The 25,476-nt window shown below is 42.4% G+C and overlaps 4 protein-coding genes across 7 annotated transcripts; all 4 read left to right on the top strand.

Annotated features, from left to right (window-relative positions):
- Window positions 1-2,039: 2,039 nt before the first annotated feature.
- Window positions 2,040-3,154, top strand: ecm1a (extracellular matrix protein 1a). The gene is made up of 3 exons (XM_079749049.1): window positions 2,040-2,158; window positions 2,285-2,535; window positions 2,758-3,154. The coding sequence occupies exons 1-3, from the start codon at window positions 2,086-2,088 to the stop codon at window positions 2,959-2,961; spliced, it is 528 nt and encodes a 175-aa protein (XP_079605175.1). The 5' UTR covers window positions 2,040-2,085; the 3' UTR covers window positions 2,962-3,154.
- Window positions 3,155-3,538: 384 nt separating this feature from the next.
- On the top strand, window positions 3,539-10,870 carry LOC307084600 (phosphatidylinositol 4-phosphate 5-kinase type-1 alpha-like). Its single transcript, XM_079749036.1, has 16 exons — window positions 3,539-3,701; window positions 4,016-4,181; window positions 4,640-4,674; window positions 4,843-4,929; window positions 5,068-5,198; window positions 5,524-5,641; window positions 5,835-5,987; window positions 6,375-6,674; window positions 7,469-7,689; window positions 8,191-8,274; window positions 8,389-8,437; window positions 8,534-8,618; window positions 8,779-9,147; window positions 9,265-9,475; window positions 9,634-9,721; window positions 9,822-10,870. Exons 2-15 carry the CDS (start codon window positions 4,133-4,135, stop codon window positions 9,698-9,700), a joined length of 1,959 nt encoding a protein of 652 aa, XP_079605162.1. The 5' UTR covers window positions 3,539-3,701; window positions 4,016-4,132; the 3' UTR covers window positions 9,701-9,721; window positions 9,822-10,870.
- A 1,594-nt stretch (window positions 10,871-12,464) lies between these two features.
- Window positions 12,465-15,210, top strand: crabp2b (cellular retinoic acid binding protein 2, b). Its single transcript, XM_079749050.1, has 4 exons — window positions 12,465-12,789; window positions 13,586-13,764; window positions 14,566-14,682; window positions 14,795-15,210. Exons 1-4 carry the CDS (start codon window positions 12,708-12,710, stop codon window positions 14,843-14,845), a joined length of 429 nt encoding a protein of 142 aa, XP_079605176.1. The 5' UTR covers window positions 12,465-12,707; the 3' UTR covers window positions 14,846-15,210.
- Window positions 15,211-18,099: 2,889 nt separating this feature from the next.
- scamp3 (secretory carrier membrane protein 3) lies at window positions 18,100-25,217 on the top strand. Of its 4 annotated transcripts, XM_079749045.1 has the most exons (10): window positions 18,105-18,161; window positions 18,477-18,558; window positions 18,845-18,925; window positions 19,148-19,258; window positions 19,841-19,964; window positions 20,788-20,916; window positions 22,123-22,282; window positions 22,679-22,780; window positions 23,520-23,637; window positions 24,243-25,217. In XM_079749045.1, the coding sequence occupies exons 2-10, from the start codon at window positions 18,505-18,507 to the stop codon at window positions 24,378-24,380; spliced, it is 1,017 nt and encodes a 338-aa protein (XP_079605171.1). In that variant the 5' UTR covers window positions 18,105-18,161; window positions 18,477-18,504; the 3' UTR covers window positions 24,381-25,217. The 4 variants fall into 4 exon arrangements, with proteins under 4 accessions (XP_079605172.1, XP_079605170.1, XP_079605173.1 ...); XM_079749046.1 differs by having other exon boundaries at window positions 18,100-18,558; window positions 19,844-19,964; XM_079749044.1 differs by having other exon boundaries at window positions 18,100-18,558.
- Window positions 25,218-25,476: the final 259 nt, after the last annotated feature.

Raw genomic sequence — 25,476 nt, 5'->3', positions numbered from 1 at the left:
ATCTCCACTTCCTTAGGCAGTGCAAAGGACACGCTTTTGCCGGGATCCACTTCCTTCTGGAAGTCCTGACCCAGGGCAGAGACCTTCACATTGGTGCTGCCTTGAGAGGACGGAGGGGCGGTGACCTCGATCATGAAACGGGCATCAGTATCACCGTTCATGTTTTGCATAAACACAGTTGCAAACTCTCTCCCTGTGGGCAGGGCAGAGCTCAGCCCTGCAAGAAGTACAAGAAAGACATTGGTCAGACAGGTGGTTAAAAGGCAACAAAACTGTAATTGCTGTATTTATTTGGTTAATTGTGATGCAACTTTTAATGGCTGAGAACCTATAAATATTTTGAGCACTAAGCTTCAGAGATCAAAATTAGTATCATGAAGTATGAAGTTGAAATGAATTAGAACGTATTCAAATGCCAACAACAGTCATATATGAATGACAGATTCTGGAGTTTTTTGAAAGGGACAACCATTTTTTTGTAACACTTACCAGTGAGTAGAGAAACAGCAACGTATAGTACTGACAAATTCATTTTTGCAACTAACAAAAGAGAATAAGATGACAATATTAAGCCTATTGTATAAAGACAACACAACATATGGTAAGGAACTGTGAATAATGAAAATAATGTCAATAGTTTTGTATTGAATCGTTCATTGTGATTCTAATTATAAAATATCTCTATAATCTATGTATATTTGCCTTAAAAACATTCAAGAAATTCACAAGGTATATTATAAGCATGTTTTAGCAAGAAATGATGGCTCCAAGTTAATTTCTAAATATTTTTGGGGTAAGACTAACAAATCACCCTTACCTGAACCAGGAGAAAAGACCTCTGAATAAGAGGCATCAAGATTGATGTACTTTATTTGGTTTGGCCACGAGCAATAAGCCAATCAGAATGAAGGTGTCATGTGGTTTCGGATCACATACCACCTATTACATCCCATTATCAGATTATATATCCATTACATTGAAAAGGTAGGGACTATATATATAATTAAGGAAGAACAATATCCATAACAATCATTATATTCATGATAATGATCAGAATAGCAATAATAAGAAGTAACATAAATGAATTGGTTCTCTTATAGGAAACAGAATGAATATTAGCAAATTATTATAATTTAAGTATTCAAAGGTGACTTTGAATTGGAGCAAGGAGACTTGACTGATTGCTTGGCCGCAGCGAATAGCAAATGTGATAAGATTGTAAACATTATTTATGCAGGGGCGGATAAATTATTAATGTTTTGTTCCTCCTTATCGAAAGTGTAAAACACAAAACACAAATCTGGAAATAAAGGAGATTAATTGTTTTCGTTATTATTGTACAGCATTCCGAGGTGTATATAATACAAATTACATTGCAAATTCTCTTTAGCAGCAGAATATTAATCTTCTACCAATTGTTTGATTATCAGGGAGTGTAAAAACACTTCTTGATTAATTTTAAGTAATTTAGGAATTGGATTACATATTTCATTGTTAAGGATGTAAGTTAAATATTGCTTTGTATGCCGTATTAACAATGCCTGCCCTGAACAATGTTCAAACACTGAGTTAAAGCTATAGGCCATTTGGAGAACCAGCCTGAGTAAGCTCGATTTTGACGGTATCCAAACAAGAAAAAAACACCCCTCCCTTTAGTCCTCTATCCAAAGCCACTCCATCAAAATGGGAAAAAAAATTAAAAAATAATAAATTGCCTACCCTAGCTTTAAGTCAGCTACTGGCATTGTTAACAGTGAGTTAACTCAGCACTGCTGAGAGATAACACCATGGAGTGGGAGTAGATGTCTGGGTGTAATGGTCAGGAATACCGAACGCCGAATGCTTGGCTCCATAATACTCCCACATGTTGTTCTTTTTGAAAATCACTTTGCAGTACCAAAAAACACCAAACAAAACAAATTGTTTTTATATCCGTCCGGCTTTCTCCAAGGCATTTCACGCCCACAGAATCATCCCCTACAACTTTTTTTTAATATAAATAGCCTGCAGTTTGTGTCCTGTTTACTGAACTCGATTCTGGGATCTTCAGCCTAGACGACTAAACTTTCACAGAGCCAAACTAATATGATTCTTACTGGGGGACTCATGGGACTGTGGTTCTTTGCATTGCTGACACTTAATGGAGCCACATTTGGAGGTAGGCCTATATGGACTTCGTTTATGATTAATCCATAAACTAACTCGACTGTAATTCCTCTTGTTTTGTCTTAAAAAATAAGGCTAGTCAAATGATGATGATGCCTTTTGTGTTTTACAACCACAGGGGCCATGCTCTATCCCAATGAACCTTATGTGGAGTTCCCGCCAGCGCGCCCTACAGCAAACCTGCTTCACTCCATATGCACGGAAAGCAGCCATCGTCTGAGATACCCACCCGGGTATTTCCCTCGCTCGGGCTTCAGTCATCTCCGTCGCTGTGGGAAAGCCGTAGACCGTGTGGAGTCCTGGTACACCGCCTGTTGCGCTGGTCCAACGATAGAGAACAATCATGTCCTGTGCTGTGCAGAACAAGCTGTGAGTCGAGCTCCGCCGTTTTTTTTAATTCTAGTCGGCTAAGAAGAAAATAATATTGTGTGTGTGTGTGTGTGTGTGTGTGTGTGCGTGTGTGTGTGTGTGTGTGTGTGTGTGTGTGTGTGTGTGTGTGTGTGTGCGTGTGTGTGTGTGTGTGTTGGGGGGGGGGGGGGTCTCTGGTGGTCAGGGTGGTCAGGTTTTAACCAATTGGACCCTTTCTTACAGTGGAAAACAGCTCTCTCCACCTTCTGCCAGGAGGAATACTCCACCATGACCGCGGCATACTTCTGTTGCGCCGAGGAGGGAGAAGCGATGTGGACGTGTTTCGACAGGGACTCCCCCAACCCCAACTACGCGCCGAGGGCGGACTACACTGCCCCGGTACAACCCCTGGAGTACGGCTTCACCTTCAGCCCCTATCACTGTTAAAGATAGAAGCAGGCGTGCCTGTCTTCGTAGGCTAGATTGGCCTACTTCTCCTTCGTGAAATGTTTTAACCATTATCCCACCTCTGCTTTTATCATCTATTTTCAAAAGTTTAAAAATGAGATTTAAATCCAAAGTTTGATATATGATGTATTTCCTATATTCAATCAATACTGCAATACTTTTCAACATTAACTTTTTGACATCCTCTGTAGAAAATAAAGATCGAATGAAAATATTTGTGCATGTATTTATAGTGTATTTAGACTATGTTTACGCACACCATAATGGCCCATCAATTAAAAAAAAGAAAGTAGCCTCAAATTAATGTATGAAAACGGAACGGGTTATTTTACATCTGAAGTCTTTGTAATGAGAATTCAATAGATGTGTCTGGTGGTTGTGTCCAGCTTCATTTAGAGAATAAATAATACTTATTAAGAGATAATCTCTAAACGGCTTTGTGTAGACCTATTGAATACGTCACGGGCGTCACAAAGCGTCATAAAAATTGAACTGCTCCTGGAAGCGCCTATAGCCGCATCTTTAGCGCCGCCAACAGGAGGTTGAGGACATCCGTCTGTGTGTTTTATTTACATCCTTTCGGCTTCCCTGTTAGGTGCTTGACAGTGCGAAAGAATGCAACATAATATAAGTCATTCAAATCATTGATATATCATCCAAATCCAACGCCCGCCGCTCAATGGAAAGCTCAGCAAGATGAGACGATGTGCCTCTAGTCAGTAAGTGCCTTGCTTGTTTGTTGTGCGATCAGCTAGCTGGTTAGCTAGCTAACCAAGTTACATTATAGGATAGTTAGCAGTGGTCTGCTCTGTGTGAAGCCGAAAGTGAAAAAAGTGCGTATAATAATCGCGCAACAAGGCGAAGTGTACGTCACGTTAAGAGTTCACACTTAAGTTTAAAACTTTCCTTCGTCGGCAAGGGAATAAGTAATAACTTAATAGTGTTGGTTGTTAAACCCGACTACATCGGGAATGTTGTAGGCGATCGTCACATTTGTTCCTTTGGTATTGTATAAACTGCTTTGCCCGCACAGGACAGACAGCACTTTGAGCACTCACACACCTGGAACATTTTGAGACGGTTCATGTCAAGGAGAGAGCCAGGATTTGGACAGTAAAGTTCGAGCGAGCAGCCGTCGGGGAGTTTCAGGATGGCTACAGCTGGGGCTGAACCACCCGGGCCGCTGGGATCCGTCAATAGTAAGTAAACAAACCGGTATTTGTTGACCTGAAACCACCCAAGCCTTTCTGGCTTTTTGTTTCAGTCTGCTCCAAAATTGAATAAAGTATATCAAATATAACTTCCATTATGAAATATCTAAACTGCATCTACCTCCTTAATAACCAATTATTTGGTTTTGTGCAATATTTTAATTGTAAATACATTTTTCAATTCCTCCCATGCTACCCTATGAGCTACACAGTCATTTGTGGATCCTCAAAGGTATTTTATAAATCGTGTATGCATGAGTCTGCTAAAACTCAATTGCTTAACATTGCTCTCTAGCTTTAACATTGATTATCAATAAAAGCCATCTTTAGGACTATGTTAAGGAGGTGCACTGCTGAACTAGTCAATGAATACCATTAGGTCCTCGGTAAGGGCATACCATATCCAACAAGATACTTATCCAGCTACATTGTCATTCTTTCCACAGACCTAGCAGGAAACCAGAAAGTTGCCTTTTCAGAGGTGAGAAAAAAAAACACCAATTGTTGCAATTGGGAATTTTTAAAGAAGTAGCTGACACATATCCGTTCACACAATGGTTCCTCATATTGCCATTGACACTGACACTGTACACTGAGGTTTTTATCCCATTGCTAATGATTTCCCTTTCTTTGCTTTATTCGCCTACAGGCACCGGGCACTAGTTCATCACAGGCCATGAAGAAAACGATTGGCCATCGTGGGATTGACCCCACTGGGGAGACAACCTACAAAAAGGTGAGAGGCTGCTTAAATTTCCTAAGGGCTCAAACACACTGTGTGTGTGTGTGTGTGTGTGTGTGTGTGTGTGTGTGTGTGTGTGTGTGTGTGTCCCCAAAGTGATGAATTGTCCTTTTGATCCCTGTGTCCATGTAGACGACCTCCTCTGCTCTGAAAGGGGCTATCCAGTTGGGCATCACACACACAGTGGGCAGCTTAAGTCGTAAACCAGAGAGGGACGTCCTAATGCAGGACTTCGAAGTGATGGAAAGTATCTTCTTTCCCAGGTGATTATTTGGATTTATTAAATCTAAATTCATTAAAATGTTATGAATTTAGATTAATTCAATCAAATACAGAATACTTGTGTATACATATATGTTCTTTGTCTTCCGTGTAGACACTAGAGCCGCTAGAACTGAGAAATATTAAACCCAAGATTTCATGTAGACTAATTAGTAAAGCTCTATCAAGGTGTTACCACAACAACATCAAGTCTGGAACCCACATCTCGACAGTTAGAAAGATGTTTAGGCCAGCTTAAATCACTGTACAAAATGAAAATATATTGGTGTTCATGTGGTTCAATCCATCCTCTCCTCAACTCCTCAGGGAGGGCAGTAACCTGACCCCTGGGCACCACTACAGTGACTTCAGGTTCAAGACGTACGCTCCCATCGCCTTCCGCTACTTCAGAGAGATGTTTGGAATCCGACCTGATGACTACCTGGTAGCCATTGTTTATTTTGCCTTTTTTTTGCCAAATAAAACAGATGTTTATGTGTCCCTGATAAAATGGAACGAGTCCGTTAAAAATATTTGATTCATTTCTTTTTTTCAAGTGGATTTGGGGTTTGAAAAAACAGTACCCGCATTGAGGAACATGTGTCACTGTATCTTCATCCGTGTGTTTTTCTTCTTAGTGTTCTCTGTGCAGCGAGCCACTGATTGAGCTGTCCAACTCTGGGGCCAGTGGCTCCCTCTTCTACGTCTCCAGTGACGACGAGTTCATCATTAAGACTGTGCAGCACAAGGAGGCAGAGTTTCTGCAGAAATTACTTCCTGGTTACTTCATGGTAAAAAGTTCTTGTGGGTTGGGGATACACAAGTACTGGTTTTTTACTTGTGTATACTGTACTGTGCTATAGTTGCACTGTAGGGTAGTAGGCACCCATCGCAGTTCTGCTTAGTGGGCTTTTAATACAAATCAGATTTGATGAAAACATTTGCTGTAGTCCATAAGACATTGGCCTTCGAGCCACCCACTCATTTGTCTTTTCAAAGTTAAACAGAATTGAAATGTTTCTTTTATTTTAGCCCTGTTGAAGTGGCTCCACTCCCCCCCTTGTTTAACCTAATCTGTGTGTGTGTGTGTGTGTGTGTGTGTGTGTGTGTGTGTGTGTGTGTGTGTGTGTGTGTGTGTGTGTGTGTGTGTGTGTGTGTGTGTGTCATTCTTGCTGCAGAACCTGAACCAGAACAAGCGCACCTTACTGCCCAAATTCTACGGGCTCTACTGCATCCAAGCCGGGGGCAAGAACATCCGGCTGGTGGTCATGAACAATCTGCTGCCATGCGCTGTGCGCATGCACCTCAAGTACGACCTAAAGGGCTCCACCTACAAGCGGCGGGCGTCGGCCAAGGAGCGCGACAAGGCCTCCCCCACGTACAAGGACCTGGACTTCAAGCAGGAGCTGGCCGACGGCCTGCTGCTGGAGGCCGACAACTACAGCGCCGTCTGCAAGACCATCCAGAGAGACTGCCTGGTGAGACCCGCAGAGACTAGTGTGTTGTCCTTCACATGTTGAGGACAGTTGAAGTGACACAAGTAGCAAAACACCAGGGGTTCACGGGTCGGCTTAGCTCAGGAGGTAGAGCAGTTGTCTTGTAACCGAAAGGTTGCTAGTTTGATCCCCAGCTCCTCCTAGTGTCCCTGAGCAAGACACTTATGTGTCCCTGAGCAAGACACTTAACCCTAACTGCTCCTGACGAGCTGGCTGTCGCCTTGCATGGTTGACTCTGCCGTCGGTGTGCCAATGTGTGTATTAATAGATGTAAGTCGCTTTGGATAAAAGCATCTGCTAAATGCCCTAATTGAAATTGTAATATCATTGATAATAAATAATAATACCAAAACGACAATGCCGTTAACAATGCAACACAAGATAAAATATTGACAGAAACGGCTACTTCATAAGGTTGCCATAAAACACTTTATGCACACAAAATCAAAGTACAGGTGGATAACTTGGCTTTACTTTATTTAGATTGACTCAAAATAGACTATGAATGGTTGCCAGACTTTATAACAATTAGGAACAGATCCCTGAATGTAGTTCTTCATGCTTTCAATGAGCCATCACCTCCCCGAATCGTTGTATGTGCGATGGGGGTGCGACAGATTTCCATGCTTTGGTAGGATGCAGCGTTTAGCTCATAGTGATAGGAAGACCGGAGGTCGGCGGAGTTCACATCGGAGGGTGACCACTACAGAAGAGGAAATGGTAAAGAGGATCAGCCTTCTGAAAGTAATGTGACAAACTGATCCTCTTTCCGTCAGCTGTTGCAGAGCTTCAAGATCATGGACTACAGCCTCCTGGTGGGGGTGCACAACGTGGAGCAAGCCTGCCGCGAGCGGGGCAGCCAGGTGGCCGAGTTGGGGTCGGTGTCCGGGGCCTCAGACCAGCGGCGGCCCCTGGGGCAGAAGTCCCTGTACAACACCGCCATCGAGTCCATCCAAGGGGATCCCGGGAGCATGTCGTCTCAGGACACCGAGGACCAGTAAGGGCTTTTTGGTTGGTTCAAGATGGATATGTTATCTAGGGCTGTACCCCAAGGGTGGACTATTGAAGTCGTCATTCAGAGAGCCCTGTTGGAAAATTGGGTCGAACACTCGACGTCTTTTTTTTATATATGCATTGTTATATCCACATTAAATATGATACGATGGCTTAGGAACAGGATACAGGATAGGCGTTCCGTATTCTTCCGTATTTCATTTTGGATCACATGAGAGATCTTATCACACATTTTAAACGCATTTGCTTGTCACGTCAAAACATGGCAGCAAATGCTGCTATGGTGGAAAAAAGTATCTTTACCATTATTGTAAAAAAATCTGCCCTGATGTTATCCAGAGTGGATTAGAACAAATGACTGCCAGTACTATGATGGATTTGAAAGTCGCTAGGGACTGATGCACAAGTAGAAAGAACATGTGTACGTTAACATGAACATGTCCGTATGTATTCTATAATCATCACTTCCTTATTCATGCTGCAGAATGGGAGGGATCCCAGCATGTAACACCAAGGGAGAGAGGCTGCTCCTATACATTGGAATCATTGACATTTTGCAGTCCTATAGGTAAATAAAACATGTATTTTTATTACTTTCATAGTTATTCTGCCTACAAACTATTTGGTTTTCTAGTTTTTTCATGAATGTATAAATAGCATACCTGTGTGTTGTGTATTTTAGACTTGTCAAGAAGATAGAACACTCCTGGAAAGCTCTGGTCCACGACGGGGTAAGACACCTCGCTGTCTGCTAGCCGCCACCATGTGCTCAATCAACAATAACAACATGTAAACAACAAGTAAACCTTGTGTCTGTTCAACTCCAGGACACAGTGTCCGTCCACCGGCCAGGCTTCTACGCAGAGCGCTTTCAGAAGTTCATGTGCAACACCGTGTTCAGAAAGAACTCAAGTAAAAACACTCACTCACTCACTTTCAATAATACTTTACTCCCATTTATATTTCTGTTTACTTTCACTGTACTTCACAGTTTTTCACTTGTTTTCACCGTGAGGATGCCTGAAACTCAAGCACTTTAATGCAAATACATCTCTATGTATTTTTGAAACAGCAAAGGCCTCTCCCTATAAGAAGAGCCGCACGGGCATCCTGCGGAAGGGAATGGCCGCGTTGTCGGAACCACCATCTCCTGCGCAGGCGCCTAACTCGTTAGCTCACGTCCAGGTGGCTAGCTCGTTAGCTCCTGCCCAGGCGACTAGCTTGTTAGCCCATGTCCAGGCTGCTAGTTCATTAGCCCCTGTCCAGGCGGCTAGCTTAGCCCATGTCCAGGCTGATAGCTCGTTAGCTCCCGTCCAGGCGGCTAGCTTGCCAGCTCCCGCCCAGGCGGCTAGCAGTAGCAGCCACAGAGAGCGCCACCAGCTGGCCGCTGTCCAACATTCCGGCAGCAGTGTGGGGGAACCGGAGGCCGAAGTAGAGGGCGGTGAGTACTGGAAAACACGGGGTTCGTGGAACACATGCTTCATAATCACAAGGGAGGGGAGCTGTTTTGATTTACTGAAGCATACTCGGTTCCTTATGCGGAATACATTCTGTTCAGTGGCTCAGCATTCGGGTCGGCCTGACCTGCTACCAAAGACCTCCGTGCCGGGCGATGATGATGATGTCACCGGGGAGGTTGCTGGGGCTGCCGCCATCCCCTCACAACAGACCCCTCCTCTCCCCGAGGACGGGATGCGCACGTTGTCAGCGTTGTTGTTGTCGTCGTCAACGCGGGACAGTGCAGCCAGTGAGCCTAGCGCCCCCAAGAGGTGAATAGCAGCACAACAGGAAAGGGTTTAAATTAAGCATGACTGATGATTACCTTTTAGTTTTCTCAAGCTATAAGCTCATTATTTCATGCATTTCACATACTGTAGACTATGACAAACCCACTACTATCTTGACATTATGTTCCTTTGGATTTCAGTTTTGAGTTGACGACTCTGGAAGAGTGCAACAATGCAGAGCTCGTCGTTTCCCTCGGCGACTTTTAGCCCAGTACAACTCGTTGCTACGTAAGTCAGGGTAGCATCCCATGCGTCATGGCAATAATTGGTGTGACCAGTTTCACAATGATCTCATTCCCCTACATGTGGTTCTTCTTTTGGCCCTCAGGTGTAATCAAGATCAAAGGAACTAGCGTTTGCAACTCGAACAAGAACCAGTGAACATTGGTTTGTACGGTTGAAGTCTTTGGGAGAACCACATGCATCCTACGTCTGGAAGATCTATTGGGATCTTGCAGTCTCCTCCTCACTGTGTTTCGGAGATTCATCTGACCTCTTTTGCAAGAATTTTTCATTCCAAGCCTTTTGATAATTTGCTGTATAATACGAATATGTGGGTGCCTTAGCTTTGGGTTGAATTGAATGAATGCCGTTCAACTAAAGACATGACCTTGTGTCACTGATTACATCAGGTGCAAATAGGCAGAATGTCAGAGTGGATTATTTGTCATTTGAGAACATGCCTTCCACTGTGGTTGTTACCGTTCGCTCAGGTTACCCTACACGTTCCCTTTTTGTGCTTCCGTAAGAGGATCTATGCAACCCCTGCACATCCACACTTTGCGTGTGTGTCTGTGTTTGCGCGCCCATGTGAAAGTGTGCATGTTAGTAAGCTTCACATCATATTCTGTGTAAAGAATCTCAACAGGTATTCAAACTCGTACGCTAAATGGGTTATGAATCCCATGCTAGCTTGTTGTGAACGACAATGTTTTTTGTGTAAATACAATGTCATGCTGTTGAAATGTATCTGACTACTGAACGGCGCAGTAGGCGGGTTTCACTTGGCCTACTGTGGATGGAAATGATGCTGGGCAGTATGAATGTATGTATCATTGTTATGTTTTTAAGGGTGCATTCTTACCCTGGGACCATTTTCTAGACTCCCCCAGAAATCTCAATGCAAATGCTCTACCTTGAAATAGACTGTAGCACACACATTCCTTCTGCATTTGAAATGGCTGAGTAGGGAGATTGATATTATTTTTGTTATAGGTGATTATATGCTGTAAGGTTTTAAGTGGGATTTAAAGGTTACTTTCTGACCAAAGAAACAATTCTGAAATGTTAACTTTACAGGTTTTTACCTTCTCTTTAAACTCGCCTAAACATTGTTTTACCAACTTGTTGCAATCAAGTGACCCACCGTAATTTAAGAATACACAATTCTTATATATATATATATATATATATATATATATATATATATATATATATATATATATATATATATATAGATATATATATAGATATAGATATATAGATATAGATATTCTTACATTCTTGTGTGCCAAACCTGTAAGCAGATGCCAATACCCAAACGTTTATTTGGAACAAAAAGGTACAACTATCTATGGCAGCAATTTATTTTTATTTTTATTGAGCTCTTAAAATCCACTCCAGAAATGTATAACTATATAAAACCCTTGGCCTGTGAAATAAATGTGAATAGTTGTATTTATATCAACTGGTATTTATTATGTCTTGCCTCAGTATTACTGACTAATCAGTTCTGAGTGGGTATTTGCATTTCCTCTAGGAAGATACCTCTGTTACCAATACCTGTACCTGTTAATACTTTTGTCCTTTTTTAAAAAATTTTTTTATCGTAAACCATTTAAAGTTAGCCTATATATCTACATTGAATTATTTACCAGCGGGTCTGCCATACAGGAGGAATCACCACACTGCCTTTCATATAGCTTTTGTGCAGTTTTACACACTAATAAAACTGGAGCTGAAAATACAACTAGTGTTTTGAGTTTCTTTCATTTGTCATTACATTATTTAAATTGAATTGAAAGATTTGTAGTGCAAATATTTAATAACTTTATTAATTATATATGAACTAGAAATGCATTCAAAGAAAAAATTAAGATAGTCTGTCTACTAGCCATGATCTGAAATAAAAGTCCCCTTTGCCACAGGAGTTTCTCAATTTGCTAACTTCAACCCTAGGTGGCGTCTTGCAAATCCTCTGCATACGACAGTTACATCCTGTGTCCTTTTACTATGCTGTTATTCATTGTCCGTTGATCCTCCTGATTCTTTAATTGCATGTGTATTGATTGACGATATAGTTATAACGATGATGGCTGCCAGTGCCAGCATATGTTGAACTATTTTTTATTTTAACTTCAATATAAATGTTAACCTATCTCCCTCTAAACAACTCCCAGAATATATTTTTCTAGGTCACTCAGGAATGTTATTCTTTATTGCAAATAGTGGAATGTAAGCTAGGCATATCCCCTATAGCTAGGGGATATGTTAATAGCGCAAAGGATTTGGACTCTAGGGGCCTACAGCTCTATGTTCGCGGCTGGGTTTGAATTTACATGCACTTGTATTTACATGCGCTTGATTGGAGCCCCGTGATTAGATTTTCTTCATGACTCATCCTAAAGTGTTCAACGATTGCTGCAATATTTACCAGACAAGCAGCGACTTATTTTATGCCCAAACCCCATATAGTTTATTCTAGCCTAAGTGACTACCATACTTAAATTAAACTAGCCGTGCTAACCATAGATTAAATACTTCAGTAAAGCTTTAATTGGGAAAATAAATCGCTGTCCCTTTATTAAGGCTACAATTTAATTCAGATACATTTAATCTGGCAACTATTACCGTAAATCTATCAAAGCGCATCATATTTTCCCAAAATTCGATGGAGGTGGAGCAGATTAAGGTGCAGAAACATTTAGAAACGGGATGGGGGTAAATGGTCCAAACGCTTCCCCACCACCATCTGGAACGCGAGTCCTGGCTGCTGGGTCCATGTCAGGCACAAGGCGGTCAATTGGTATATTCGATTAGTTTTAACTTGAGGAAGGAACAGCACGGCGAAGAAATAAGGTCCTTCTCGCATCCAATTTTAGTATGCTTATTTTTTTCAATTTAACGAACCAGGTTTGCGAAATAAAACAGGAATCCTTTGTTACTGTGCATGTAGGCTATATATTTGTGTGTCATTACTAAACGTCGTTCTGAAATGGAGAGGGAATTCCCAGATTTTTCTGGCAAATGGAAAATGAAAACTTCAGAACATTTTGAGGAACTTTTGAAAGCACTTGGTAAGTTCATGTTTATAACGTTTCGTTTATCACTTCTCCATGTTGGTGGTAATGCCTTCGAGGGTTTATTTTTTATTTTTAAATGTTTAGGCCTGCATCAGAAAGACGTGAGTTTTAGGTTTAGGAAAACGAAGACAAAACAAGCGTCTAACATTAAGCATGCACCGATCTGAATAACAGAAGACGCCCTACATGGGATGTCCACTCAGAATTATGGAACAAAGATGAAGATCTAACTCATGAGTCAAGGCAAATCCTCTCTTAGTCTGACTTCCTCGAATGGTGAAAAAACATGTGTAACTTGTTAAAACACAAGTTAATGCTATAGTCAAAGTTGCAATTACTCACAGGCTTCCTCAACATATCCGTCACAACCTATGATTAGACATTTCAGCATGCCTGGTTGCTGTACCTGAAGCCCAGATAGAGACGTGGACAGACAGTCATGAGTGAATGGGGGAGGAAAAATAGGACCAGTCGTTTCAGTGGCAATTATTAAAAATTGGAAAGGAAAATTAGCCTGTGGAAAGAATGCGAAATATTCCCATATTGAGGTAAGATATGTTCTCCCTCATGCGACTGTAATGGGATCCTGTGTGAATGGAGCGGGGCCCCATCCACATTCAGCACCAGGACTGACCTTCAATCATCGGCCCCCACCTTTCACTGCGCCTTCGGCATCTTGATTAATCTAGGACTCTATATTCTTTATTTGTTTTACGTTTATTTATATTCAAATCTGAAGACTGATGTGTGTTCTTTGTGACGAATTTTCCCTCCGGTCACTATTGCTCAGGTGTGAATGTCTTTGTGAGGAAGATCGCGGTGGCCGCAGCGTCCAGCCCCGCGGTGGAGATCAGCCAGGATGGGGAGAGCCTCCACATCCAGACCTCCACCAGTGTGCGCACCACCCAGGTTTCCTTCACTGTGGGACAGTCCTTCAACGAGACCACGGTGGACGGACGTCCCTGCACGGTAGCCTACCCAACAACAGATCATTTTGGAGTCAAGTAGTTCAAAGTATTTTGTATGTATATAGGTATATCCAGCTAAGCATTCTGTAATCCATTAAGGTTCCCAGAGGGGACTAGGAAAACCAGCTGAGAATCCACATCCTAGGGGAAAGTCTGTGGGAGTCCAAAAAATTTGGACCCTGTCTGGTCAGAGACCTAAAGGCTGAGATGGAACTGTCTCAAACCGTCTCTTGTTATAATATGATCACATGTCTGGGGTGTGTTGCTCATGTGTAGTTATAAGTAAGCAGAATATATTGGATCATTTAGTAGGTAATGATAATGCAAACCGTACTGTAGCACATGGTCATGTATGAGCAGGTGATTCCTCCGCAATATATATATATATGTATGCTTGAATAGGTCATGACCAGACCTTCTGCTTTTTTATTTCCTTTTATAATCGAATGCATGCTTTCGTCTGTAGTGAGCTGTTTGGACAGAGTATAGCTATTGTTAGGCGAGGGGGCCAAAATAGGCATATGGAAGTCATTTCAGTGCAACTTGAGAGTTTCTCTTGATGATGTTTCAGGGTTCTGGACTCCATTTCTTTCGGGGCTGCTTCAGGGGCTAAAAGGACATACCTATCTGATCATCTGTTTAACATAAGTGTAGACTACCACATAACGCTCTCTATATTGTCTGGCAATTCATACATGGAATTGTCCAGCCATACCACCCTTGTGCAACTGAAGCCACCGTTCGTCTATTGCAGTTTGTTTGTATGTTTTAACCACCGTTTGTGTCGTCTGCAACTCTGCAGAGTTTTCCCAAGTGGGAGTCGGACAACAAGATCAGCTGTGAGCAGACCTTACAGAAAGGGGAGGGGCCCAAGACAGCCTGGACTCGTGAACTGACCGGCAACGGGGAGCTCATACTGGTAAAGCATTCGTTCCAGTCGTCCCAGTACTAAGAAGTCAGCACATGTGCTGTATGTTCCGTAACACACATTCATCTTTTGCTCTTTCTCTCTGTCTTCTTTTTCTTTGCAGACAATGCGGGCAGGGGATGTGGTATGCACCAGGGTCTATGAAAGGGCATAAGGAACTCTTTTATGACTCCACAGTACGTCCATTTTGGGGGCTTGATGCATGATTTCTTCTTTCTTTTTTTTTCTTTCTTCATTCTGCCAGCTAATTGGACTGTGGTAAACTGTGCAGCGCACTTTCAAGCCAGGCGTCAGATTACACCAAGCCGTTTTGGTATGTGTAGTTGCTGCTTGTACTGTTGATTTGGTTAGCTACATTGCCGGGGAGGAATGTGCTCTCAATGTACCACAAAATGAAAATGTCATACATTCCTTGTTTAAAAAAAAGTCCCTTTCTCGAGAGTAGCTAGGCCTCTCTTTCGAATTGTGAATAAAGGTATGACCGGTGGGAAGTTTGTCTCTTCTCTAAAGGTTTTCTTAAGTTCATGCAGTCTCCTTCTTCTTCACTATATCCAAGGTATATCCCTATCAGAATGTATTGACAATAATATTTATCAATTTTTTTCAACACATTACCAAAGCCATTTCAACATTCATTCAAACTAAAGTACTCTTCTTGATGGAAGGACGGAAATACTAGGGGGAAAAACGAGAGAGGAAAGACTATCAACTACCAGGGGGAAATTATTTAACACAATAAGGGTGGCAATCTGGCTGCTGTCTGTCCCAGCTGTACCTACTTAGAGAATGAGCTAAGTCGAAAGTCCCCAACCCTTTTTTCCCCCCTTGGCTTTGCACCCAGTTACTAATATGTCAGGGAGCTACCTCAGCGGCCGGGCAGGAAATCTTCTCTCCCCCCCCCCACCCCCCCTTCTCTTTCTCTCAATCCTTTTCTCTCCAGCTCTCGCTCTCACTCAACCCCCCCCCCCCCCCCCCCTCATCCAGGTCTACACAGTCTGTGCTGAGCCTTTTCCAGAACCCTCTCTGAGGAAGCTCACTAGTGAATACATGGGAGATTGTTTCGTATGTGATTGTGTGTGGTGTGTGTGTGTGTGTGTGTGTGTGTGTGTGTGTGTGTGTGTGTGTGTGTGTGTGAGTGATTGTGTGTGCACTGCTCGAGATGGGGGTGAACAGCAAGCAAAGTTAAAGGAGACATATTATGGCATTTTCACAACAAGTAAACATAGTATGAGTTCCAGAAAACATGATTTTGAAGCTGTTTGCTGGAAATAGCTTTTAGGAAAAAAAAGTCTCGCCTACCGTTTTTCCCCTCTGTTTCAGTCCCTTCAGAATGCGCTGTTTCTGGTGTCTGTAGCTTTAATGCAAATGAGCAGCTGCCCATTGACCAATGAGCTGTCTGACTGAACCACAGCATGCAGACTTCTGGAGCTGTATACCTATATAATATAATATAATATAATAATAATATTATTATAAATGGGTATTTATATAATATTGTATCTAATATCACGGCCAAAAGCTATGTGCGCCTCGGATGATATTATGAATCCTAAAGACTGCGTCTGACGCCTCTGGCACTTTCACAACAAGTAAAGACTCGTAGTGGGGGATATCTCGGCCATGGTTGAGAGGAATTGGAGGAAAGGAACTTTGGCCTTGACTCTCTGAAGTCCATGAACCGCGACATGGAGGAGAAAGGGATTGTGCTCCGGGAGCTGAGCTGCCGGACTGCCGCCGAGCTCCCCGCGCCGGAGCTGCCGGCCGCCGCCGAAGCTTCAGCGGCAGTCCGGCAGCTCCGGCCGTGCCGCCGGCAGAAAAAGAGATTGTACTGTACTCCCGGAGCTGAGCTGCCGCCGAGTCCCCCCCGCCGGAGCTGCTCGTCCGCTGGTCCACAAAATCTTAGCTATGCTCTGATTGGAGGGGAGTGGGGAAGTGGTGAGGTAATATTCAACTGTGCCCCCTTCCTACGTAGGAGGGGGCGCCGAAACTGACTCGCTCGTTTGGTAACTAGGCGGGGTACTTTCAGAAATGCATATCTCACTCAAAAAAATCCATGTAGTCTACAGACTTTTTTCAAAGTTTGTATGCGTGTGGGAGCACCAGAGACCCAAAACACCCCAAATCCCAGGAAAAGTGTTGTTTTCATAATATGTCCCCTTTAAATGAACACACATTTTTGGATTGAAAGTTGTCTTCTGCCATGAGCATTTTTTTTCTAATGTTGTGGTCTCAGGTCATGTTGAACTCTATGTGTGTGTGTGTGTGTGTGTGTGTGTGTGTGTGTGTGTGTGTGTGTGTGTGTGTGTGTGTGTTTAACTAAATCAAAGTCACTCTCAGTCATTTTACTCCTGGGGAAATCGAGTATTTCCTGATTGTTTGTACATAATAATTGCTATGTCTGTGTTGACACAAAAACCCAATCTTGCCTGTTAGGCATAGACAAACACCCAGACACACATATATGCACAACGAGTTCATGTTTGGCAGGCCTATCATAATTGAGATGGAATTTAATATTCTCATAGATGTTCTTGTAGTAGTTAGAGTAGTTCCTCCACTTCACCCGATCACCTAATTTCCCCACATAAAACGTTTTGCAAGCATTTTACATCCGGAATGGCATAATTTAGTTCGCGGGAGAGCGAAGGGATTGGTTTAACGGGCTACGTACCATTGCCGAAAAGGCATGAAAATAAACAGATCCTTAAGGACACGCACTCTATAACTCCGTCATAAGACCCCTTAATCACCCATGTGACCCCGTGAAGAGAAAACCTATCGTGCACACCACCACTATTGTAAACTACTTCTGCGTCGAAAATTGTTCACAAAAAGGTTTAAATCATTGTGCTGTTTTTTGCCCCAAAAACAAATCTATTAATTTCGTTGTTTGCGCGAACACCTGCAAATAATTTGCCGTGATTAACAGTCAATCATGGACCAAAAGGTGGTTGATGGAAACACAATTACCCACGCACCAATATAGTGCCCTCTGGAGTTTTCTGCGCCTGGCAGTTTCAGCGCCACTAGCACTTAACGTCAACCATTGCCTTGCCTACGCCTTACCTGTATGAAGAATGAAAGGGAACTATTGCTTTACCTTAGTGAAACTCATGTCTAAACTCTTGTAGACGTACACACCCACAGGGATCAGTCCATTACGTGGATATCCTCGGCCCAGTTAAAGTGTGCTAGCTCGATATTTGTGCTTCTAAAACGTATGGCTATCGTCTTTGAACCACCACTGCTAAGTAAGGATCTAACTGCCACTGCCAAGTTTTATTCGGAATGACAGTCAACTGGCGATCATCTGACCCATGACTTGTTGTGATCTCTTTGGAACCAATATGACCACGCCCCTTCGGAAGCCACGTGCTTCTTTCTTTGCCGCATAGGTCATGTGACAGGGATGGTTTACTTCCTGGATCACTTGTTTTTTGAAAACGATACATTCTGGACAAAACACATTCGTACGTTTGAGGGATAACGCTAATATACGATAACGTGACATACGTTAGATAAATAAACAGGATTAGCTGTGGAGTTTGGCTTGTCAGATTAGATATATTGTGCCAAAGAAAATATTACTACGCGAAAAAGCAACTGTATGCTAACGGTAGCAAGGAAAATCTCATGTCGATATTTTGTATTGGTGATATGCCATTCGTAATAGACAAAAACGACACATAACTAGTCTATCAGAAGCATTTCCTGGCAGGCATTGGGTCTTGTATTTTACTTACGGTAAGCATCGCCAAGTATTTTGACGTGTACGCTGTCTGCAGAGTTTCGTTTTCGCTGACTGCAAGCAAGATGTCGAAGTACACAAGTTTTCCTGAACCATCCGAGGACCACAACCCATTCCAGGTGATCAGTATTAAAAAGACTGCGGTATCTAATTGTATTTGTAAGTGTTGCTCTGATTGGTTGATGGAAGACATGATTCTGGTATTGTCATTCATATTTATATAATGGCATGCATGCTGTTGCTCATATGATGTGGTTGATCCGCCCTTATGTTATTCCAACTACGTAGGCCTGCCAATGAAGAAAACGTCTCATGCCTTATACATTATGATGCATACACCTTAGTATAACTATAAATGTACATATGGTAGCTTACATTTCTTGCGTTTTCTGGTTTCTTATTTAGGATCCTGCAGTAACACAACATAGCAGCAACACGGGATATGCCACACTGGACCTCTATAATCCTTTTGACAATAAAACTGGGGTAAGAACACGATCCTTGGGAATATTCAAATTTTAAAGACAAAGAACCACCTAAAACGACTCTTAAATCAAATGCTCTTATATTTGATATTTTGCCTTCATTACATCTTTATGCTGTACATCCACAGGCCTCTTATCCCCTTGGGAAGGCCCATCCATCCGACAAAAAGATAAATAAAATAGCTATAATACTAATTTCTAATCACTGAGCTCACTTCTCCAGCCCCCTCCCCCGCCATATGAAGCCACATCCCCCCCCCCTGTCCCAGCAGCGACCCCCCCCAGCCGCGCCACGCCCACCGAGGCTCGCAACTACGGCTCCTACACCTCCCAGGTACGTAGCATGCTGAACCCATGGGACACGGGATGGGTCAACTCCGGACCGTTACGTCATAAGATGGCAACAGATAAGTTCACTGCGTTGACCTCGGCGCTTGACTTATGTGTGTGGGTATTTTAACATTTGATTGATTGTAATTAAATTAATTATGGTGAAAATTGAAAAGCTGTTTTGGCGAACCATGGAGACGAATGGAGTAAAAGCGTAGCAGCATGCCCATTGCAGATATGAGCCCATTTGGCATCTGTCTATTAGCGCAACTAATCTCAGCACAAAGGAAACCTCCATAAACAACTCTGTTGTGGCGCTGCAGTCAAACCATTACTCTTAGTTGGCCTTAGTCACACTATGTTCTTAACAGAGCCGAGCAAAAACATTCACACAAATCCCAAATAATTTTCAGGCAAAGCGAAGACCCACGCATGCACGCACTCGCACAATATGAACCTCACCACTAGATACCCCATCTGTGGATTCCTGCTTCGATAAAAATGGCCAAAGAGCGTCGTTAGCCATCGGCGGCCCTCGGTCGGGCTGCCTGCCCCCTGACGGAGAAGCGTGGCGTGTGGTCTGTAGCAGGCGGCGGTCAACGCCACCACGGCGGAGCTCCTGAGGAAGCAGGGGGAGCTGGAGAAGAAGGCCCGTGAGCTGGAGAAGAGGGAGCGGGAGCTGGAGTCCCACGGCCTCGGACCTGGAGCCTGTAAGCAAGGGGTCGCGCCGTGGTGGTCCTTGGCGTTATAGGATGTGTACTGCACAATGTTGGTTGAACTCTGTTGGTTTCATGGACCCCTTTCAGTCAATGTCATGATTACATGTCACTGCAAAGCAACAACTGAAGGCAAATATGAGTAGGAGGCTACGCCAACTATAAAAATGATGTCATCCTGAGGTGTCGAGGGCGAGAAATACAGCAATGTCTGTTAGAGGTACGGATACGGGACTTTTGGTTGGCCATGTCTACCTAATAAGAAATTGAGGAACTAGGAGGAACAGATGATTTATCTTGTAATTTAGCAAATATGTCCAGCTTAACATTATTTTGAAGGCATGATTGTTCTGCTTAGATGGGATTCTACCATTCAAGGGTATAATACAATCCTTGTTTATTTTTTTACAGTTTGATGAGTCACATCCTGATTAGCAAATATTCTCCGGCACCATTTTAATTTGAGATAAAGACACATATTTTTCGTTTTTAGGGGAATTACTTGGGAGAAAAAGTAACAAGGATTTGATGACATGTCTAAACTTTGGACACTGTCCTCAATACTATAGGTTAAAACGGAACTCTCTAAATTTGATGTTACCTCATTAAGCCCTATATATATATAAACACTATATAACTGGTAAGCTGGAAGACTTTCTAAGTAAAACAGTGCGTTCAAATCAAGTTTCATTACTTGACATTTCAGATAAATAGTATGTAAAAAAAAAATATATATATATATATATATATATTTTTAAATGTAATAGATAAAATGCTCCTTCGCACTTTGACCTTTTTGTCTCTCGCGGCACCACAGCTCGCCAGAACAACTGGCCGCCATTGCCGGCGTTCTGCCCCTTGGGTCCATGTTTCTACCAGGACATCAGCCTGGATATCAGTCAGAGCTTCCAGCGCACTGTCACCATCATGTACTACTTCTGGATGTGTGAGTTCTTCGTCCGCTATTACATTTATGGGGGAGCCTGGTGGCTACCGCCACTAGTGTGCAAACCCTGTAGAGGGGAAGCCTTGTAACAGACCAGGTTTGATTCCCACCTTTGTTGCATGTCATTCTCCCCTTCTCTCCGTCTTCACTCTCCTGTCCTCCAAGGCATATAAAATACCTACAATATGTATTAAATATGTAACTTTCATATTCATAGTTTAAGTAGTATAAATTACTATAATTTGCAACCTTCCTTTGACTTTTTTATGGTGGCCTGTTGGGAGTTGTTCCTCATATAGTTGACGGATCTCAAATCAAATGAGATGTATGTGTTTCTGGTGCACTTTCACCATTTTGCATTTACTGCCAGCAATCTGGGAAAAGGAGCAGGGCGATGAATCAACAATTTGTCACTTCTGCTCTCTGTTGTGAGCTTGTTGTCATGATTGGAGTGCAGAAGGGGGTAGGAACTGTCTGGTTAGGATCCCTTGTCCGTCATCTTATTTTTCAAAGTAATTTTAGAAAGTAAAGCTATTTATTTATACCGTATGTACTTCCTAATACACAGCTGCTCCCTTTGCAACCTTTCCCAGATTATGTATTTTTTAAGCTCCCCATCATATTCTTCCATCATGTGTCCGGGGTGATCTGCAATTTTTTTTTTTTTTTTATGAACATCACATCTAGGCTAAACATACCTCAGGTTGGCTAGACCTACACCAAAAAGGGTGATATATTTATATAGTGTAGGTCGAGATGAGATTCTATGTACTTTCACAGTTGCACCCCAGGCCAAAGTATCGAGCATCTTACTGTCAAAGCAAACCTTCTTTAAAGCTGATGTAGGAATCTTCATGGACACACATCTATGTGTCTATATATGTTATCTTTCCATTGTGTTGGCAAAACCGATATGGTTGTGAAATCCGAATCAAAAAATAAAAAGAAGTCTAAAAAAGGCTGACAATTCATATTTAGAACAAAACAAAAAATTGCAACTGATGCAAACACTTTTAGCATCAGTTATTCCACTACCTCAGGTATTGGATGTTGATATGGGAAGATAATGGGATGCATTTCTACGTTTATTGACCTTTGAAGAACTTCTACCATGTATAACTGCAATGTAGTGTTTAACTATCCAGAAAACATACAGACTCTCTTGGTACTCCTCTTTTACTCCATGTTCTCTGGGCCTCCCTCCAGTCAGTGCTGCTACTCTGCTCTTCAACCTTGTCTCGTCGCTGGCAATGTTCATCGTGGACCCGCAGGGCGGGGTTGGCCTGGGACTAGCCATTCTGTGGGCTCTTCTGTTCACCCCCTGCTCCTTCGTTTGTTGGTACAGGCCTGTGTACAAAGCCTTCAGGTGTGTGCCATCGCTAACCATTAATGCCCCGATTTGCAAACAAATTCGAAAATGGTGTTGTTGCATGGGCATAATGGCTCCACATTGGACACCAGTTCAAAAGGAAGACTTGCTGAGATTGTGAGGGATTATGCGCATTTCTATGGTCACTCAATTTGGGACGACAAGGATACTTGGATGGTAGTTAATTATTTGCTTCATTAAACTGACAGCCCATGCATCGCAGTGACTATGTTGTACACTGTCGAAATGGCCAAACACGACAACCGTTTGTCAGCCTATGCAAACACCAATTTAGATTTAGTTGTAAGCATATCATATCTGCCTTTCCAGTGTTTGCTCTGAAGTGTTTTCTCTTTGCCATCTTTACCTTTTTCTCTTCACTGCACCTTTTAGGACTGACAGCTCCTTCAACTTCTTTGCGTTCTTCTTCATATTCTTTGCGCAAGTTGTGGTCTTTGTAATCATGACCATCGGGATACCAGGGTGGGGGTTCAGGTATGTGTGATACGGTTTTTCCACCGAGATATCAACTGTAAATGCCTCATATAAACATACACCACAAAACCCTTTCTTGAAATGTTAAAATAGTCACAGATAACCTGATTATAGCCTATGGCTTGAGTAAATAATGTAAATCTGGACTTTGAGTTTCATCATAAAACTGGGCAAAGCACACTCTTGGAAACCTAATTTACATGTAGCCCTTTAACAGACACGTTATCAGCCGCACTGACTTAAAAGTGAGGCTGATAACATTCAAAACAAAAAATCTAAACTGGAGAAACAGCTTTTTATTTTTTACCTAGCAAGTGTTTCTGGCATGACCTGATAGAAAATAAAATCTTAACTTGAAGTTAAAGTTCATCTTCTGTTCTCTTATCTTCCATATCTAGTTTGATCTTACGATCAAACTATTTATTCAAATTACATAATTATTCAGCAAATGTTTACCGTTTTATTTATTTTCAATTACATGCCCTATCTTGGAGCGGCGGTCGCTGTTTAATATAACGATAACAGTCCTTATTATTCTGCGTGAGGTGAAAAAACTTCACGACTGCACATGCGGGGGATTTGCCATTACTAAAGTTTGTCTCAATGCATCCCTGGTATGTAATTCCAGAAACTTGATTAGCTCGTGCTGATTATTTTTGTCCAGGTAAACAACCGGTGGGTTATTTGCGTCCAAGTCAACATGCTCTTGAGTCCATCTGTCTCTCCCTCTCTTCGGCAGCGGCTGGATCGTGAGTCTGGCAGCTCTGAAGACCAGCGTTCCAGTTGGCGTGATCATGATGATCAACGCCATCTTCTTTACGGCTCAAACAGCCTTGGGGGTCGTCATGCTTAAGAAGGTACTGAAGTTTATTTTCAGACATGGACATGTTATGCCCAAGGATATCGTCATGTTTATTTTTAACCCATTCAGCCCACTTTCCACTGATTAAGACATTGATTTGAGGAAACCACTGTCAAGCAGAACTTCATATATTTTGGAATATTAAATATTAAGTTACCTTTCCATATAGCTTTAATTGGTTTACTTAGCAAAAAACCAACAACATGAAAATGGGATATTCTGATACAGAGTCCATTGCCTCTCTGTATCTGTGTGCTATTCCTAATGACCATGACCTCCCTGTGAACATCCTTGAGCAAGGAGCCTTACCCCTACCTGCTCATAAATGACATGTATCAATGCTGTTGGTCAACACCTCCAAGCCTTTGTTAGCAAAATCTACCTTTGGGAACATTTTCCACATGCTCCGTCCTATTAATTGAAGCTGTGGCCTAGCGGTCGCCCCTTAAAGCTATCAACAGATAAACAGTCCAGTGAATGGCCTCCTGACTCACGTTCCACATATCAGTTACCCACACTGCCCTCACACACAATGGGCCTGGCACCGTGAACAACTGCTCAGTGTATCAACTCCCTTTCCTTTCTCCCTCCTTCCCACAGGTACACTCTATGTACCGGCAGACGGATGCCAGCTTCCAGAAGGCCCAGGCCGAGTTCGCCACTGGAGTGATGGCCAATCAGGTTGTGCGCAATGCTGCTACAAACGCTGCCCAGGGGGCCTTCGCTGGCCCTCGATAGAGCCACATAGAGAAAGAGCAGGGGGGGGGGGGGGACAGAGACAAAGAAATAGAGTGCTTAGGTCCAGTGTGGAGTGGGCCCTTGATCTGCTGCCCATGGGATCTAGTTTTCCCCTTGAATTTCCCACCCTACGGGTCCTTGGCATTTTTGTGTAGGATCAAAAATGCTGCCCCTTTGGGGGCAGCGAGTGGTCGTTGCTGGAGTCGTGTGTGTTTTGTAACCGTGTACAGGACGAGGTTTGCAAGTGGTCATGCAATTCATTTAAAAACAACTGGAATCACAGCAGCAATGATAGAAAAGAGGTGTTAAACGCTTTTAAAATATTTATTTTGAAAGCCATACGCTTTTAAGATTGGAGTAAAAGACTGTTGTATAGTATTGTCAGAAATGTTTTTTTGACCGCTGTTTATTGATGCAGGGTTTAATGGGTGCCAAGTAAAGCAAGGTAGTATAAAGCCTTGGTGTTTTTCCTTTTTAAGATGAAATTGTTACACTGCGTCTGGTTAGTATGGCAAACTGTGTTTATAAGAACCAAAGGCTGATAATGAATAATTTGAATTGTGATGTAATTATGTTTAATCCATAAGGTTTAACTTTCTTTGGATATTAACACTACGTTGCTGCCCGTGCACACATTAACATGTTCCGTTATTATTTTTTCCAAAAGAGAATGCCTGTGTACCATATTGCCAAAATGTGTTGTAGTCTAACTGCATATTAATGTACCTGTCGTTTTTGTTGTGATATCTGTATTTTTTCCGTTGATGCTGTTTGTATGTATTATGGTTGTTAAAGATTGCTAACAATGCATTTTTTTTGTTTGAATAAAGAGATGACATGCTGAATAATGTTGCGTCCGTTTTTGACCTGAATAATTTAAATTGAAAATAATTTCCTGTCAGTTTGCAGAGATCAAATGATCTGAACAAGGTCTCCATTTTGGTTGAGTGGCGACCCCTAGTACAGTATGCCCCAACATACAAGAAAACTACTTGTTATTTTTACAACTTCTTACATACTTTGTCATTTAACGCCATTTACGGGGGGTAGTAACTGACTAAAAATGGTGTATAATAATCCCCAAAGATTTACAACT

The sequence above is a fragment of the Pollachius pollachius genome, assembly GCF_949987615.1.
Source record: "Pollachius pollachius genome assembly, chromosome: 13".
In the NCBI taxonomy this organism is placed as follows: Eukaryota; Metazoa; Chordata; class Actinopteri; order Gadiformes; family Gadidae; genus Pollachius; species Pollachius pollachius.
The sequence above is the reverse complement of the archived record's forward strand: the minus strand, read 5'-3'. Positions and strand labels throughout refer to the sequence as shown.